The sequence below is a fragment of the Schistocerca nitens genome, chromosome 2 (assembly GCF_023898315.1).
Source record: "Schistocerca nitens isolate TAMUIC-IGC-003100 chromosome 2, iqSchNite1.1, whole genome shotgun sequence".
NCBI classification, from domain to species: Eukaryota; Metazoa; Arthropoda; class Insecta; order Orthoptera; family Acrididae; genus Schistocerca; species Schistocerca nitens.
Genome location: NC_064615.1, coordinates 734,152,587 through 734,169,425, shown reverse-complemented (window position 1 = coordinate 734,169,425; position 16,839 = coordinate 734,152,587). Strand labels below are relative to the sequence as shown.

Here is a 16,839-nt window from a genome sequence, read left to right as displayed (position 1 = left end):
CTATTCAAGATCTACCTCACCTTCGGTTTTTTTTTCAACTTTGTACATAGTAAATACAAAACGATAAACACACATACACATACGCACGTGCACACACACACACACACACACACACACACACACACACAAACACACACACACAAACTGACCACCTATTTAATAGCTTATTTATCCGTTTTTCTAAAGAAATACATAACTGATTCTGCGTATCAGGGATCCGACAGTTTGTTGATAGGTTTATGGAGATATAGGGCATTAGACGTCAACGCAAAGGTCACGTAATTCGTGTAAATAACGGACCGCTCATTTGCGTACGTGGTGATGGCTTCCGATAGCGACCCATATGGGTTTAATTGGATTTAGATCAGACGAATTTCGTCACCGAGACATCAGCGTTAATTCATTACAATGCTTCTCAAACCACTATAGCATTATTCTGGCTTCGAGCCGTGGATAAATGTACAGCTGAAAGAGGACTTCGCTGACGGGGAAGACATTAAGTACGAAGGGATGCAAGTTCTTCGCAGCTGTCAGCGTGTTTTCGATTACTACCACACGCCACATGCAAGCGCAGGAGAATGTCTCCCATAGCACAATATTGGGCCCAGCAGCCTGCGTCCGTTGAGAGCTGCACCTTTTGAGCCGCCCTTCAACTCGATGACGGCGTTTGTGGAGACGACTAGGGACCTAATGTAGCAAAAATGTGATTCACCCGAGCCCCCATGGTACTGCGTTCACTGTAATCCTAACTGACGACGTCACAGGGTCAACATGTAAACACGTAGGGGTGGTTTGCTGCGGAGCTCCATGTTCAACAATGTGCGATGAACGGCGAGCTCCGAAAAGTTATGCGTGCATTAGCATTGTGCTCTTTCGTCAGGGATGCCACAGATCATCATCTGTGCTCCTCTAGAGAGCAGAAAAACATCCGAACACCAGAGTCGTAGACGTCCAACCATTTAGCGCCGTGGTAGTTTCAATGTCGTCCTACTTTTTTCGTTAGATGCTCACGAGAGTAGCATCTGAAATGTCGACCAGCTTCGCCGTTTTCTGGATACTCTTTAGACTCTCCATTATAATATACAGCCTTTGCAAAGTCGCTTAATCCAGTGGATTTCCCTATTTGCAGCCCATATCTTCGCTACGGTGATCCACCGTCCATGCTTGCTCTACTTACATTCTTCTGAAGCTACGTCACGGCCCGCAACGCCACCAAGCAGCACCAAAATGTTCAAATGTGTATGAAATTTTATGGGACCTAACTGCTATGGTCATCAGTCCCTAAGCTTACACAGTATTTAACCTAAATTATCCTAAGGACAAACATACACACCCATGCCAGAGGGAGGACTCGAACCTCCGCCGGGCAAGCAGCACCCAACGGCGCGGTGGACATTGGTCATAATGTTTTAGCTTATCAGTGTATATGAACAATAAAATATTCACTCTTGAAGATGTGATCCGAGAGAAACAGCAGACTGCGCGTCCAAAATACAACGCATCGGCATCACAATCATTCAACACCTTTTGACCCTAACAACACTTTGTTTCTTCATTATTCTACTGATTTCCAGTAATGTTAGAACAGTAATAAACAAACAGTTTCAGAGGTAACACAATTAAATGTGAAAAGGTTTGAACTTGAAAAAAAAAAATATACTCGACATTACAACAGAAAACACGAATCCAGTACAAGATATTTTGTATTTCATAACATTAAAAGAAAAAAACACAGTTGTCGAACAATATGCTTAGAATATATATTTATAATAAATTTATCAGGGAAGGACTCATTAGACAACCCAGCATGACAATTAGCACTGAAGTGGACACACATCGGGCACGCATACAGCAAAAAAATGGTTCAAATGGCTCTGAGCACTATGGGACTCAACTGCTGAGGTCATTAGTCCCCTAGAACTTAGAACTAGTTAAACCTAACTAACCTAAGGACAGGCCAAACATCCATGCCCGAGGCAGGATTCGAACCTGCGACCGTAGCGGTCTTGCGGTTACAGACTGCAGCGCCTTTAACCGCACGGCCACTTCGGCGGGCACGCATACAGCAATATAGGGATATTTCTAGCTTATTTCCGACAAATATTCTGGAATACCACTTCATCATATGTGACTGAATTTATTATTAATGATGCCACACATTTTGCTATTAGTCAAATGTCTGAATGGAGACCTAAATAGTGGAGAGGGAATTTCGAAAAACGAACCCCGTGACGAAACACATCCGGCCGTTGTGGTCGAGCGGTTCTAGGCGCTTCAGTCCGGAACCACGCGCCTCCTACGGTCATTTGGGTGCACCATTGTAATTAACTTAAAAAGCATAGAACTTTTATTTGAATTTGTTTATACCTGTTATCGTTTCAACGCTGTGCATTCAGAAATGTTAATCTCAGTTTTTTAACGACTGTATGGTCATGTATAAAAGATTATGTGTCTTTTATTTTGCTCCACGCTAGAACCTATTGGAAGCCTATCGCTATCGAGCGGTATCCCTTGAGTAGGTTTATTCGTTAAAATCATGCTGTTGACTATGTAGGAATGGTACAATAATCACGAAACCGTTGAACTCCTAAAATATGTGTTCGACTTGCGAGAAAACTAGACTGTTCGTTTAAGAATCACCTTGGGTTTAACAAATGTTATAGAAGTGCCAGGGAAGCACCGAGAGCTGCAAATACAGGAATCAACAGAATACTGGAGAGGCCTTGGTGGACAAAAGGGAGGGTCACATGGTAGTGAACATCACAAGACGACTAGCCATTCTTAATTACAGAATGACTGCGGCACAGACTATGACCAACGTGATTCGCACTTAGGACTATGAGTTACTGTCTAACGGCAGGCGCGCTACGTGCAAAAGAGCTGCTCTGTAGACTTTCGAAAGCGATGGATCACTATACAATTTGTACGCCTCCGATAATGTCGAGAAACACAAAATAGATATGTTTAGTGACGAGGACTGATTTGCCCTTGCATTGGAGACAATCTGTTGCGACTGCACTGTCGACAAGAAAACTACCCAATTACTGGACTGCACCGAGCAGTTACAAGTAGGAATAAACCTGAGGAGATAATGGAGCCATGCCGTACAACGATAGTCCACGTAAGTTGCTTAATGAGGAAACAGTAAATGTTGTAAAATACATCTTGAGTATCAAACTGTCTGTTCGCTACTGTACAGACTACATACTTCCCACGACGTGATCTGAGGGTCGTTCGTTCGTCATATGCACTGATTTGCACCATCATCAGACCTCACTACCATTGAGATTACGTAGGACGTGATACGCTAGCGTCTAGTTCAGTGGCGTTACCACAAAATTCAGCGTCGAATTTTGACAACAGCTGAAAGTAATCAAAGATTTTCCGTTATGTCTGCATCTAAAGATACATCTATAATCCGTATAACCCGCAAATACCTTATGTGTCGGAGGATACTTTGTGTAACACACACACACATTCTGCCGTTGTGTTTCATTCGCAAATGGTGTGTGGGAGGAAGAAATCACTATGTTTTTATCTTCATACATGTTAGACCAGGAAATATGTTTCCTGACTATTCTAAGAATGTACGCCCATGGGAATTTATTATCGTTAAACCACTTCATGATGCAAAAAGGGTCTCATATAGTTGCTGCCACTGGAGTTGCATGAGCATCTACGTGACACTTTCGTGCTTCTAAACGAACCCCGTGACGAAGCACAGCCGGCCGCTGTGACCGAGCGGTTCTAGGTGCTTCAGTCTGGAACTGCGCGCCTCCTACGGTCACAGGTTCGTATCCTGCCTCGGGTATGGAAGTTTAAGTAGTTCAAAATGTAGGGGACTGATGACCTCAGATGTTAAGTCCCATAGTGCTTAGAGCCATTTCAGACGAAACACACTGCTCTTCTTCGGATTTCCTCTATTTCTTCTATCAGTGGTACGATTCTAGAGTAAGGAGTACACAAGTATATCCTATGTTGAACGAGAATAGCTTGTGTCTTTCCTACGATTATATTTTTATGGAGTCCTTTCACTCTAAATAGTTCCATTCATATCCCAGGTATTTAATGGATGAAACTCCTTCACTCGATTGTTCGGCAATGGCGTAATCAAACAATAAAGTATCCTTCGTCTATTTCTGCCTAATACGTAAGATTTACTTTTGTAGGTAGGCTACACTTTTTAATGGAAGAAAACTGACTCACGCGTTTCGATATTACATCATTGTCAAAGGCTAAAACGAAGTGTGTACAAGATATCATAAACATGTTGTGGTTACATTAATGCCACAATGAATCTGTAAACGTTTTGGAGAAATCTAACCAAATTTTTAAAAATAGAAGAATCATCATGCTAAAATACTACTGACAATACTGTCTATGGGTACATTGTGCTTCGTCATATGCTGTGTACCACAATCAAGTGCAGACAGATCGTAATGTTACGTGGTCTTCATTCGAGTCGGTTACAAGAGGGCGCTATTGTAGTGATATGTCTGCCAGCTACGTGTAGACGTGTGTATAGAAAGTTCAAAAATTGATGAAGTAATCATCAGATTAATAAACCGTCTATTATTTTGTCCTACAACTAATTGCATTATAAAATGCTCAAGTGGGGCTATGACACAAACCGACAGAGGGCTTTGCTTAACGAAAATTTATAAGTATAGTTGTAACACAAACCGATATACCGAGAGAGATGGCGCAGTGGTTAACACACTGGATTCGCATTCGTGAGATCGACGGTTCAAACTCGTTTGCGGCCACCCTGAATTAGGTTCTCCGTGATTTCCCTAAATCGCTTTAGGCAAATGCCGTGATGGTTCCTTCAAAACGGCACGGATGACTTCATTTCTCATTCTTCCCTTGCCCGATGAGACCTATGACCTCGCTATTTGGTCACCTCCCTCAAATCAACCTATCTACCAACAAACCGATGGATGGTATTGCTTATAATCTCGAAATTATGCATGCAAAATGCAAAGCTCATAACATATTTCTCAGTCAAACATATTTAGAAAAGAATGTGACAGACAGCAAAAGCAAGAAGTGCAGTGATGATATAAGTAAAATACTTTACAGTGTGTGGGGCGGCGGATAGTTGGAAAATATAATTGCTGTATAAATGTTTGTTTGGCTAAGTTAAATATTTTGGGCGAGAGAATTAATTTAATTACACTGCACGCAGTAGATGAGCTCTGAACTGGCCCTTTGGAGATACGCTATCGCTATAATTTTATAGGTATTCAAATGAAACTTTTCACATCTTCATAGTTATAGCGGATCTCCACTGGTCACCTGCCCAGGGGCTCCTATCAATGTTGACTGAATTCTCTGCTGCCACAGTTGGATCTCCACCACATGGCAATATCAATGTGATGGTCCAAAACACAACTAAAACCATTGTTTCTGCTGCAGACTTCACAATTCCATGTTCCTCAGGATCATCCAGTGAAAGATGGTGCCCTGGTGGTCCTCAGAAACCGCCGTCGCCATTAGAGATTGTAGTTTGGCACTCCAATATCATAAGCGGCACCCATCACTGCAGCACCCAACAGCTTTTAAACAGCTACCCTGGCCCCAATAAAGAGGCGGTTGCAGGAGTGCTGGGAACGGTACGTTTCAACAATTGGACCCTTACCTCTCCTTCTCAATTTTGGACAAAGGGCAGATGCCTTTACGGATTCCGGACCCCTACTGGTGTACCTGAGATTTCCACAAATGGAGCTATCTGTACAGACGCAGATGCAATCGCCGAACATTTTGCTGCACATTATGCTCCAACATGCATCTGAGAATTATCCCCTGGCTTTTCGTATCCTAAAACAGTGGGTGGAACGAAGGTGCTTATCTTTTACTACACGCCACCTTGAGCCATACATAGCAGAAATTCCTCAGTGCCGTTGCCCATTGCCCTGGTACAGCTCCACGACCAGACCATATTCACTATCAAATGCTTAAACATCTAACAGTGGATTACCAGTATCACCTCCTTGACATCTTCAACTGCATCATTAGTCAGGGCGCATTCTCACAGCAATGGTGGGAAAGTGTCATCATCCCAGTGCTGAAACACGATAAGATGCCCCGAGAGATGGACAGCTACCGACACATTGGCCTCACCAGTGTTCTGTGTAAGTTGCTTGAATGCATGTTCAGCCGGTGGCTGTGGTGTCTCCATGAGTCTCGGGGCCTTCTGGCACCATCCCTGGGTAGTTACTGCCAAGGCCGCTCCACCAATGATAATTTGGTATACCTAGAGTCTCTATCTATACATCTTTTGCCTGATGTCAACACCTCATTGGCGTATTTTTTACTTACAAAAGGCGTACGACATCACATGAAGACAGCACATCATCGCTACATTACACGAATGTGGTCTCCAGGGCCCGCTTATGATCTTAATACATAATTTTTTGTTGCTCCATACTTTCCATGTTCAAGTTGGTGGTTTCCACAGTTCAGCCCATATCCAAGGAATGGGATCCCGCACGGCTCTGTACTGAGTGTTCCTCTATTCTTAGTAGCCATTAATGGTCTAGCAGCAGCTGTGGGGTCCTCCGTTTCTCTTATGCTAACGATTTTTGCATTCACTTTTGCTCCTCTAGTATTGGTGTTGCTGAACGCCGATGGCACAGAGTTATACAAAAGGTGCAGTCATCGCCCTCACCCACAGCTTTCAGTTTTCAGCTCACAAGACTGCAATCGTGTCCACGCAGATCCCAAACTTTACCTTGATGACCAACTACTTAACATAGTGGAGACTTATCGCTTTTTACGACTGATCGTCGACGCCCAGATAACTTGGTTTCTCCTATTAGTCAGCTTAAGCAAAAGTGCTGGTAGCATCTTAATACCCTTCGCTACCTGAGTAACACTAGCTGAGCGCAGATCACTCTACTCTTCTATAGCTCTATAAAGCTCTAATACAGTCCTGCCTTGATTATTTGAGTCTGGCTTACGGTTCAGTATCACCTTCAGAATTGCGGATACTGGACCCAACACACCACTGAGGAGTTTTGCCTGTGACACGAGCTTCCCGAACTAGCCCTGTGAACAACCTACACGTGTAAGCTGGGGCCCCTCCATTGTAGATCAGGTGCCAACAACTTCTCGTTCATTATGCTGCACATGTCTGCAGTTCACCTGAACATACGAATCAATGCCTCCTCTTCTCAACCAGAGTAATCGATCTCCCACTAGGGTGGCCCAGGTCTAGGATTACGACAGCAGTTTGCCTTCAGTCCCTTCTTCTGAACGAGAGTTTTTCACTCTAACACTATTCCTTCAGGACTACTCAAATACATCTCCTTGCTCTGTATCTCAGCCTTAGCTTTGTCTGGACATATCACAAGGCACAAAAGACTCAGTGCATCCTGAGTCACTCCACCACCAATTTTTCTCTATTCTCGGCTACTTCCAGGGCTCAGAAATTGTCTACACTGATGGCTCCATTGTAGATGGTCACGTTGGCTTCGCTCATGTTTACGATGGACATACTGAACAGCGTTCCTTGCTGGATGAGTGCGGTGTTTTCCGTGCAGAGTTGGTAGCCATCTCTCACGCTCTTCAGCATGTTCGCTCCTGCAGTGATGAGTCACTATCCAGTTAGTCTGTTTATGCCCTCTAACACCCTGGACGTTCAGTGCTCTTCATCTGGACCACAGGACATAACGGAATCCTGGTAAATGACAGTGTGGCCTAACAGGCTACAGACTCTGGAGATCGGCTTACAGAAAACTGTCACCGATGAGACTTGCGCCATAAAGTTTTCGGGACCTGGGATACCGAATGGCACTCTCCCACTACTCCAAATAAATTACGTTCTATAAAGAAGACAAACCAGTATGAGGAGGACATCCATGTGAACTACTCGTGGGAACTCCATCGTCCTTGACGGCTCTGCATCGGCCATACATGGCTGACTCATGGTCATCATCTCTGTCACGAGTACCCACCCCAGTGTCGATGCCATTCTCGACTGACAGTAGCTCACATCTTGTTGGACTGTCACAATCTAGCGGCCCTGAGACGGACTCATAACCTTCCTGACGCACCACCTATGGTGTCAGGTGACAATGACTCAACGGGTGATCTAGTTTTGAGTTTCATTCGAAAGGGGGATTTTCATCCCTCAATCTAAAGGTTGGCCCCGGAACTTTTCTCCAAGGTTTTCACTCTACCTGAATTTGTTATTCTTCCTCGCTTTTTCTGGTGCTGTTTGCTCGACTTGATGTTCTCCTTTTCACCATCCCTGTTTCTCTGGCCTTGTGTTTTTAGGATGGAGATTTTAGTGTGCTGCAGATCACCTGGCTCATCCATTTTATTCTTGCGATCAGACAGTCAGGACCGTCTGCTAAAGTGTTTTAACATCTTCAACCGATTTTTTCCTTCTAGTTTTATGTTTTCTATTTTGGCTTGCTGTTTAATTTTTTTTCTTCAGTGTAGTTACTCACATAGTTTTAAGCATTTTGTTGGTTCAAATGGCTCTGAGCACTATGCGACTTAACTTCTGAGGTCATCAGTCGCCTAGAACTTAGAACTAATTAAACCTAACTAACCTAAGGACAGCACACACATCCATGCCCTAGGCAGGATTCCAGCCTGCGACCGTAGCGGTCTCTCGGTTCCAGACTGTAGCGCCTAGAACCGCGCGGCCACTCCGGCCGTCTAAGCATTTTGTTCCTTCGCAAGATTTCAGGAGGTAGAATTCTTTTTGGGTATGTTTTTAATCCGAGACCTGTGTCACTAAGGACCATAGGACTGATAACCTCGCAGTTTTGTCCCTTTAATCTACCAACCAACCATACTGTTGTAACTTTCTTCGTTTTTGGTCGAAATGCAACGATTTCGGATCAAACTTTGCTGCTACACCTTTCATGTCCAAAACAACTGAAAAAATTGCTTGGCATGAGCGAAAGGATCCGCCGATACTAGCAGAAACCTCTCTGAAGATGATCGGGCGATTTTCCAGAACCATTTTCTCCAGTTTTTACAGAGTGTCGTTAGTAACTGACATGCAGCGGCATCCAGGGCAGTCGTCGTCTTCAGCGTCTTCTCGACCGTGTTTGAAACGTTTATACACTCGAAAATCTCGTCTTACTCATAGAAGATTCACCAAAAGCCACAGGAAACATTTAGAACGTGATACTGCACTTTATTCCATTTTTCAAGCACAAGTTAATGCAGATTCTTTGACCCATCTTTCCTTAAAGTAAAAATTCACCGAGCACTCGAAAACACTTACAACCTTTTCGAATGTCAACAACAAAATAAATATACAAAACAGCGAAAAATGCAAACATATATAAGAAACATGTGTATCAACAAAATTAGAAAACCGGGTGTATTAATCCAGTTAAATTGAAAAATTCCCGTTAGTTTATGATCACACCTCGTACTACTTTTCATTTGTACTTCAAGTGAAGGGAAGGAAGATAAAAGCATATCTTCACAATGCGTAGGGGAAGGGGGACAAAAAATGGAGATTGGGGTGGCGAAGTGGGGTTAGGGGTGATGTGAGGGTGGGTATGCGGCATGGGAGAGGCTGAGGTAAACGTAAATAACAGTGAGGAAGAAGACTGAGTGGAGGGAAAGGTTCGAGCAGCTCATCACACATGCCGTGTCTTACCAGAGCGGTGGTGTAGTTGTCCTTCAGCGTGATGTCGCTGCCGTTGTAGTAGAACTCTTTGACGGACTCAGCACCTTCTAGGCGTTCTTCCTTCGTCGGAAGTCGTAAATCACAGCCCACAATTTCGCCAAAGTTCTCGTTCAGGTTATCTATTTGGGCCTCCGTTGATAATGAACCACCAGCTGTCAACAGGAAACAGAGGGAATGCGCTGATATGGTTTGTACTTTCAACTTTGCCGCGCGGGATTAGCCGAGCGTTCTAAGGTGCTGCAGTCGTGGACTGTGCGGCTGGTCCCGGCGGAGGTTCGGGTCGTCCCTCGGGCATGGGCGGAGGTTCGGGTCCTCCCTCGGGCATGGGTGTGTGTGTTTGTCCTTAGGGTAATTTAGGTTAAGTAGTGTGTAAGCTTAGGGACTGATGGCCTTAGCAGTTAAGTCCAATAAGATTTCACACACATTTAACATTTAACGTACTTCCAACTTTGATTTCAGTTGGCCGGTGTGGCCGTGCGGTTAAAGGCGCTTCAGTCTGGAACCGCGTGACCGCTCCGGTCGCAGGTTCGAACCCTGCCTCGGGCATGGATGTGTGTGCTGTCCTTAGGTTAGTTAGGTTTAAGTAGTTCTAAGTTCTAGGGGACTGATGACCACAGCAGTTAAGTCCCATAGTGCTCAGAGCCATTTGAACCATTTTTGAACCAACTTTGATTTCGTACAGAGCAGCGGAGCTCTTAATATGTATCATCAAAATCTTCCGTAGCCGGTAATAAGAAGGAATAACATCCGTAAGCACGCATTCAGTATCACGCATTCACTACCTTTTGTTGGCTTTTGGTGGCAGTTCGACAGTTCGTTTGATTTCACTGCGTTTGTGGTTCTCAGTTACCTTAATTTTGCTGATAACGTTATACAGTTTGCCTCTAGTGAAGATACTTCAATTTAGAAATACCCGTAGGGTGAAAGTAATTTAACTGTTACATTAAAATCAGCAAAAACTATATCGGAAAGGAAGCATTTACTACTCTTGGTTGGAATTCAGAGTCATGTAACACTTTTTACAAGACCTCAAAGTTGCCATTGATATAAAAACTCTTTCTTTTCACTCCTTTATTTGTACCTCATGGGCATTATCAAGTGGTATACTGGAAGAGCTAAAAAAGGACAGAGTATGTAGATAGAGTAGCACTTACGTGCCATGCGTACGGTAGTATATTATACAAAACGCTTTAGAACATGTCAAATTCGAAAAATCTTCCGACATGTATACATCGTTGTGTCTTATTCTTTTAGCTGTAAGGATTCATCAGCATTAAACTGGAGCATGGCTACGTAGATAGTGAGCATGGTATTAATTGCATAAACTATTACTGATGTTACAAATCACAGTGTGCAATGCTTACGTCCGTCTCTATGTCAAAAAGGGACAAATAATGCTGGTAATACTATGTTAGACTATTTATCTAAATACTTAAAAGTCTCGTGAGATAGCAGAGTTAAATTCGAATATAGGCTGGACAAGTCTCTTCCGGCACGTGAAGGAAACAGCAAAGTTTTCTACTTTCTCGAACATTAAGAAGATATTGTGCAATCCATACACAAACAATCAAAATTTATGATTCTTTCCCAAACTGACCTTCAGTTCAGCAGTGTAAGTAAGAATTTTGCATTTACATTGAACAGGATATCTGAATGGAAGACATACACAAGAATTTTAAAACACAGAACAACCTCCTTACTTACGAGATACAAGTTCATACAAATTTCTTACCCTCTCGCCATTAGAAATTTTGAATGTGGCTTCGTTTCTCTAGTTTTCAGAGGATTACAGGTAATATGAAGACAGACGCGCGCACGCACACACACACACACACACACACACACACACACACACACACACACACACACACATAAACGCTCGCGCGCGTGCATGCAAACAAACTTCATTTCATTGTCAGTTCAGCTATTTGTTGATGCCTTATGATGTCTCTCATCAATCATCTTCTTCTTTAATCAATCTGTACCGGGCGCAGTAATTAGCACACTGGACTCGCATTCGGGAGGACGAAGGTTCAAACCCGCCTTCGGCCATCCTGAGTTTGATTTTCCGTGATTTCCCTAAATCGTTTCAGGCAAATGCAGGGATGGTCCCTTTGGAAAGGCAAATGCCTTCCCTAATCCGAGCTTCTGCTCCGTCTCTAATGACCTCGTTGTCGACGGGACGTTAAATACTAATCTCCTCCTTTAAACAATTTGTGTCTTTAATTTCTTTTTCGAAACACTATCTACTCATTAGTTACCTACGCAGTCTTGAGCACTGTTCTGTAACACGTTTCAAGGGCTTCTCTTTTCTCGTGATCCGTCACGTTTCACTTTTACAGACGGCCAAACTCAAGACTAATACCTTCAGAAAAGACCTTCTAAAAGTAGAATTTATATTTCATGTTTACAAATTTTTCGTTTCTATTTTAGAATGTTGCTTGTGTCTAAAAAGTGATGAGAAATGTTTGCTTTACTTACGCTGTGTGTGTCCAACTCGCTCTAGGTCAGTGTTACCAGTCATGAAAGGAACCAGATTGTAGCGCCCTTCCGACAGAGCTGTCCACGGCTCTTCGGTCAGAAATGCTCCATCGCTTACCGGCTCGGCGCTGGGTACCCAGACGCAGGTGAACAAAGTTTTGCTATCCTGTCACAGAAGATTTTGGTACATTCTTAATATATTCAAGTTCAGAAAAAAAAGAACACCTTGAACGACTAGAGATAGGTCTTTTATATCCACAGGGCATGTACATTAGTGTGTTCAGCAGAAATGATTAGCATTTGAACCATGCCGACACGCCGGTTCACGGTCAGCATAGATACCGCGGCGCAACACCTATAGGTAAAATGTACCTTCAGCTCTCATTGTCGCTGCAAAACGAAGGTAACTGATCAGTGTGACTCGAGCACACTTCCAGGATGCCTCGCAGACGTATGCACGAACCGTAGGTCAAATCAGTGAGTTTGAAAGAGGGCGTATTATCGGCATGAGAGAATGTGATGCACCCATTCGGGAAACTGTTGCTCGTGTGGGACGAAATGTTACGGCAGTGGAACGGGTGTGTGCAGAATGGTTCACGGAAGACAGGAGAACACAAAGAGATGGGTCAGGTCGCACCACCAAGACCACCCTCTTGGAAGAAAATTCATCCGGTTGGCTTTGCAGGACATATCTGTGTCCTCCTCGGCTCTGGCTCAAGAGTGGATCAAGATAATACATGGTATACTATCAATCAGTCACCATTTATTACGGCGTGGACTACGAGCGCGTCGTCCACTTCTGTGCAGAAACATGCTAGATGGCAATGGTGTATGGAACGTCACTGGGGACAGGAATAACATCAGATAGCGTTTTCGGACAAAGCCGGGCTCCGTTTGTTTGAAAATGTTGGCCGTATTTTTATTCGCCAAAGACAGGGGGAGTGGGAGCACAGTGACTACATTCGCACGAGATCTTCAAGGCCAACACAATACCTTATGATATGGAGTACTATTGGGTACAACCACAAATAACAACTGGTACGTGTCCTGAGCACTATGACTAATGTGGCCAGTGTGCATGACATCCTGGAACCTGTAATTAAAACTTACTGGCAGATTAAAACTGTGTTCCGGGCCGAGGCTCGAACTCGGGACTTTTACTTTTCGCGGGCAAGTGCTCTACAGCATGTATCTGCAATATCCTTTCTTTCAGGAGTGCTAGTTCTACAAGGTTCGCAGGAGAGCTTCTGTAAAGTTTGGAAGGTAGGAGACGAGGTACTGGAAGAAGTAAATCTGTGAGGACGGGGCGTGAGTCGTGCTTGGGTAGCTTAGTTGGTAAGTCTGCGTTCGGCAGGGCAGCAGTGCGCACCGCGCTCGGCCGGCCACGCCGCTGCGCGCGCGGAGTGTTTTGTTTACTTCCTCGTCACAGCGCTTCTGAGTTCGAACAAGCTCTAATGGACAACTCTTACAGGAAGAACACTCTTAAGTTCACCTTCGCAAATGAATACGCACGACCCAAAGCACTGGCCGTCGAACGCTTCCTACGCGAAGACGTGAAGATCCCCCGTGACGAACTCATCGGCATACACCTATCGATCATTAGCAGCGTCGTTTATGTGAAGATGACTTCCGACGCTGCCTGCAACGAGATTATTGAAAGGACGCGACACGGACTAAAATTTCGGCACTCCGACGGAAACGTCGGGCCTGTGGGTGTCGACCATGAAGGACTTGGCCTTCGGACGATCCGTGTATTCGAACTGCCTTCCGAGGTGAATGAAGATGAAGTCATCGCGGCGCTAAGCCCGTTCGGAAAAGTCTAGAGTCACGTAGCCGAGACATGGGCACAGTTTACGACGTATCCGGCGCTTAATGGTGTGAGACAAGTCCGAATCGATCTCAAACGGAACGTTCCATCGTACATTTCTGTCGACGGTGCCGTGCGGTGGTCATTTACGACGGACAACCTCGAACATGTTCCGGTTGTGGCAAAGAAGGCTTTTCCGTAATGAATGCCTGCAACGCCGTATCACACAACTAAGGCACGACGATACGAACACCGACAGAACCACAACCACTCTTCCAGTCACCTACGCGGCGAAACTGCACGTCCAGCCCTCACACGACGCCGTTCATGAGCGTCTCTCTGGTCCGATACACCCGGAGGCGTCCCAGCACCTTGACACCGGCGATGCCGCCCGTGAACACGTCCAACAGCCGGACACACCCACGCTAGAAGATCACAAAAATACCAATGAGAGTGTTCTGGAGAATGATGACCGCATCATAGCACCCGCGGCTTTCGTACTGGAACGACGTGAATCTCTTCCTTCCTCAGACACCGAAACTCATTGCCAAAAGCAGAAGTCGCCCAAACGACGAAAAAAAAAAAACGTCGCAAGACATCAGAATCGACCATTGAGCCCCCTCCGCAGGACGAAGAGATGGCACATCACTCTGATGGAGAACACGATAACACTTTCTCCTCTGCCACGGGTCATCCACAAGACGGTGAGCCGTCCAACAGAGATCGTGCGCAAGCCCCGCGCCCAGAAGCCATGGAACATAGCACGCCTGTTGTCACCGACACAATTGAGCCGACTCGGCTAGCGCTGCCACCTCTCGCCGATGTCAAACCTGTCGGACGTATTTCATGGGCGGATGACACGGATTTCCCATCTCCATCTGATGCGGAAATGAGATCTGTTCCTCCGTTGGACCAACACTAAAATGGGGGATGTTTCTACGGCGACTCCTGCGAATTCTATGGACTTCCAGCATCCACCACGACAATCTTCACCAGCTACGAACCTATCGGCAGCACGGACTTCCCATCAGGCGTACCGAATAGCTACTATCAATACTAATAATATCGGCTCCCACGTAAACTTCAACTGCTCCGTGACACGCTAAGAGCAGCGGACATCGACATCGCCCTTTTACAAGAACTGAGGACAGCAACTTGGACTGGGTGTTATGGATATGAGACGTACGCCGCCCCTGCAGCTATGGAACACACAGGCGCAGCCATCCTCCTACGCGAAGGGATTGCAGTTTCCGATGTCGCATACCTCCCAACGGCGCGAGGGGTGGCCATAACAGTTGAAGGTCTCAAAATCATAAATCTCTACGCCCCATCGGGCACTGATAAACGGAGGGATCGCTCCCAGTTCTACGCAGAAGATATCACGCCTTTATTCCTCGGCCGAAACGATCATCTCATCGTAGGTGTAGATTTCAACTGTGTTCTCGAGCGCACAGACCAATACCCCCATTTCACCACATGCCCGGAACTTCGCTTCCTCGTCCGCCGCCTTCGTCTCCTCGACACTTGGCGAGTGGTGCACGGCGACCGCCCGGGGTATACACACATCACGAGCCACTCCGCCAGCCGACTTGATAGAATATACATCTCTGACGCTCTAAAATCAGTTCTCCTCGATGCGGAACGTTGGCCGTCTGCCTTTTCGGATCATGACATCTACATCTGTACCATGAACCTACGTCGACAATCTATATGGCGCAGTGCAGGACCTTGGAAACTCAATGTCACGCTACTGCGGGACCCTGAATGTCGACAACAGGTCACCGACACTTGACACACCTGTGTTCAACACATTATGCGTTACGAGACCACACTGCAGTGGTGGTTGCTGTGCGCCAAACCGGCAATCCGACGCCCATTGATACTATATGGCAGAGTCAAAGCCAGGTGGAATCACCACACAACTGATTTTTACTATAGCGCTCTACGTGAACTCATTGATCATCCTCCATCCCCGGATCGTCTAAAAGAAGCTCAACGCATCAAGGCAAAGATTTTAACCTTGACCAGATGCCGTATAGGGGGAGCCATTGTACGAACACGCAGCCAAGATAGGATTAACGGTGAAGAACCTTCTATGCATCACATTGTTCAAAATGTTACTCGATGCCGACAGGCTTTAATGACAACTTTAGACCTACCTGATGGACGACGGCTGACTTCGCAAGCTACCACTGCGGATGCCTTCACAACGCACTATAGACTTTTCTATCAAGAAGTACCTGCCGGTGCACAGGCCATTGCTGAGGTTGCCCAGGAGACACTTGGTACTCTAAACGCAGCAAAAAATGGTTCAAATGGCTGTGAGCACTATGGGACTTAACATCTGTGGTCATCAGTCCCCTAGAACTTAGAACTACTTAAACCTAACTAACCTAAGGATATCACACACATCCATGCCCGAGGCAAGATTCGAACCTGCGACCGTAGCAGTCGCGCGGTTCCGGACTGCGCGCCTAGAACCGCTAGACCACAGCGGCCGGCCTAAACGCAGCAGCTGCAACCCTCCTGACTTCTGAAGTGACCACCGACGACGTCCAAGGCGCTGTAGCCAAAGGGTCTCTGAATCGATCTCCCGGCCCGGATAGTTTACCTCTCGAATTTCACAGAACCTTCCAAGATTTGATGTTGCCACGATGGAGGGACATGTTCTGGGAACTTTTGTCCGGCGCGGCGAACCCGCCAACAATGTTAATGTAAGGCTTACTTGTACCAGTCCCGAAACCCGCAGGAGGAACACGACTCGACAGTTATCGGCCGATCATGTTACTCAAATCCGACTTCAAGATTTTCACACGCCTTCTAGCAGTGCCACTCAAACATGTCTTACGAGACATTGTTTCCCACGAACAAACATCCTTAGGCGGCGATC

At 45.5% G+C, this 16,839-nt stretch overlaps 1 protein-coding gene across 1 annotated transcript in view; it reads right to left on the bottom strand.

Moving 5' to 3' along the window:
- The window catches only part of LOC126236940 (venom carboxylesterase-6-like), a 101,022-nt gene that overhangs the window by 33,415 nt on the left and 50,768 nt on the right, over positions 1-16,839 (bottom strand). Inside the window, exons 7-8 of the mRNA XM_049946631.1 lie at positions 12,143-12,308; positions 9,632-9,813 (exon numbers count right to left, since the gene is read on the bottom strand). Of these exons, the coding sequence (XP_049802588.1) occupies positions 9,632-9,813; positions 12,143-12,308 (348 nt within the window). The remainder of the gene's footprint in view (positions 1-9,631; positions 9,814-12,142; positions 12,309-16,839) is intronic.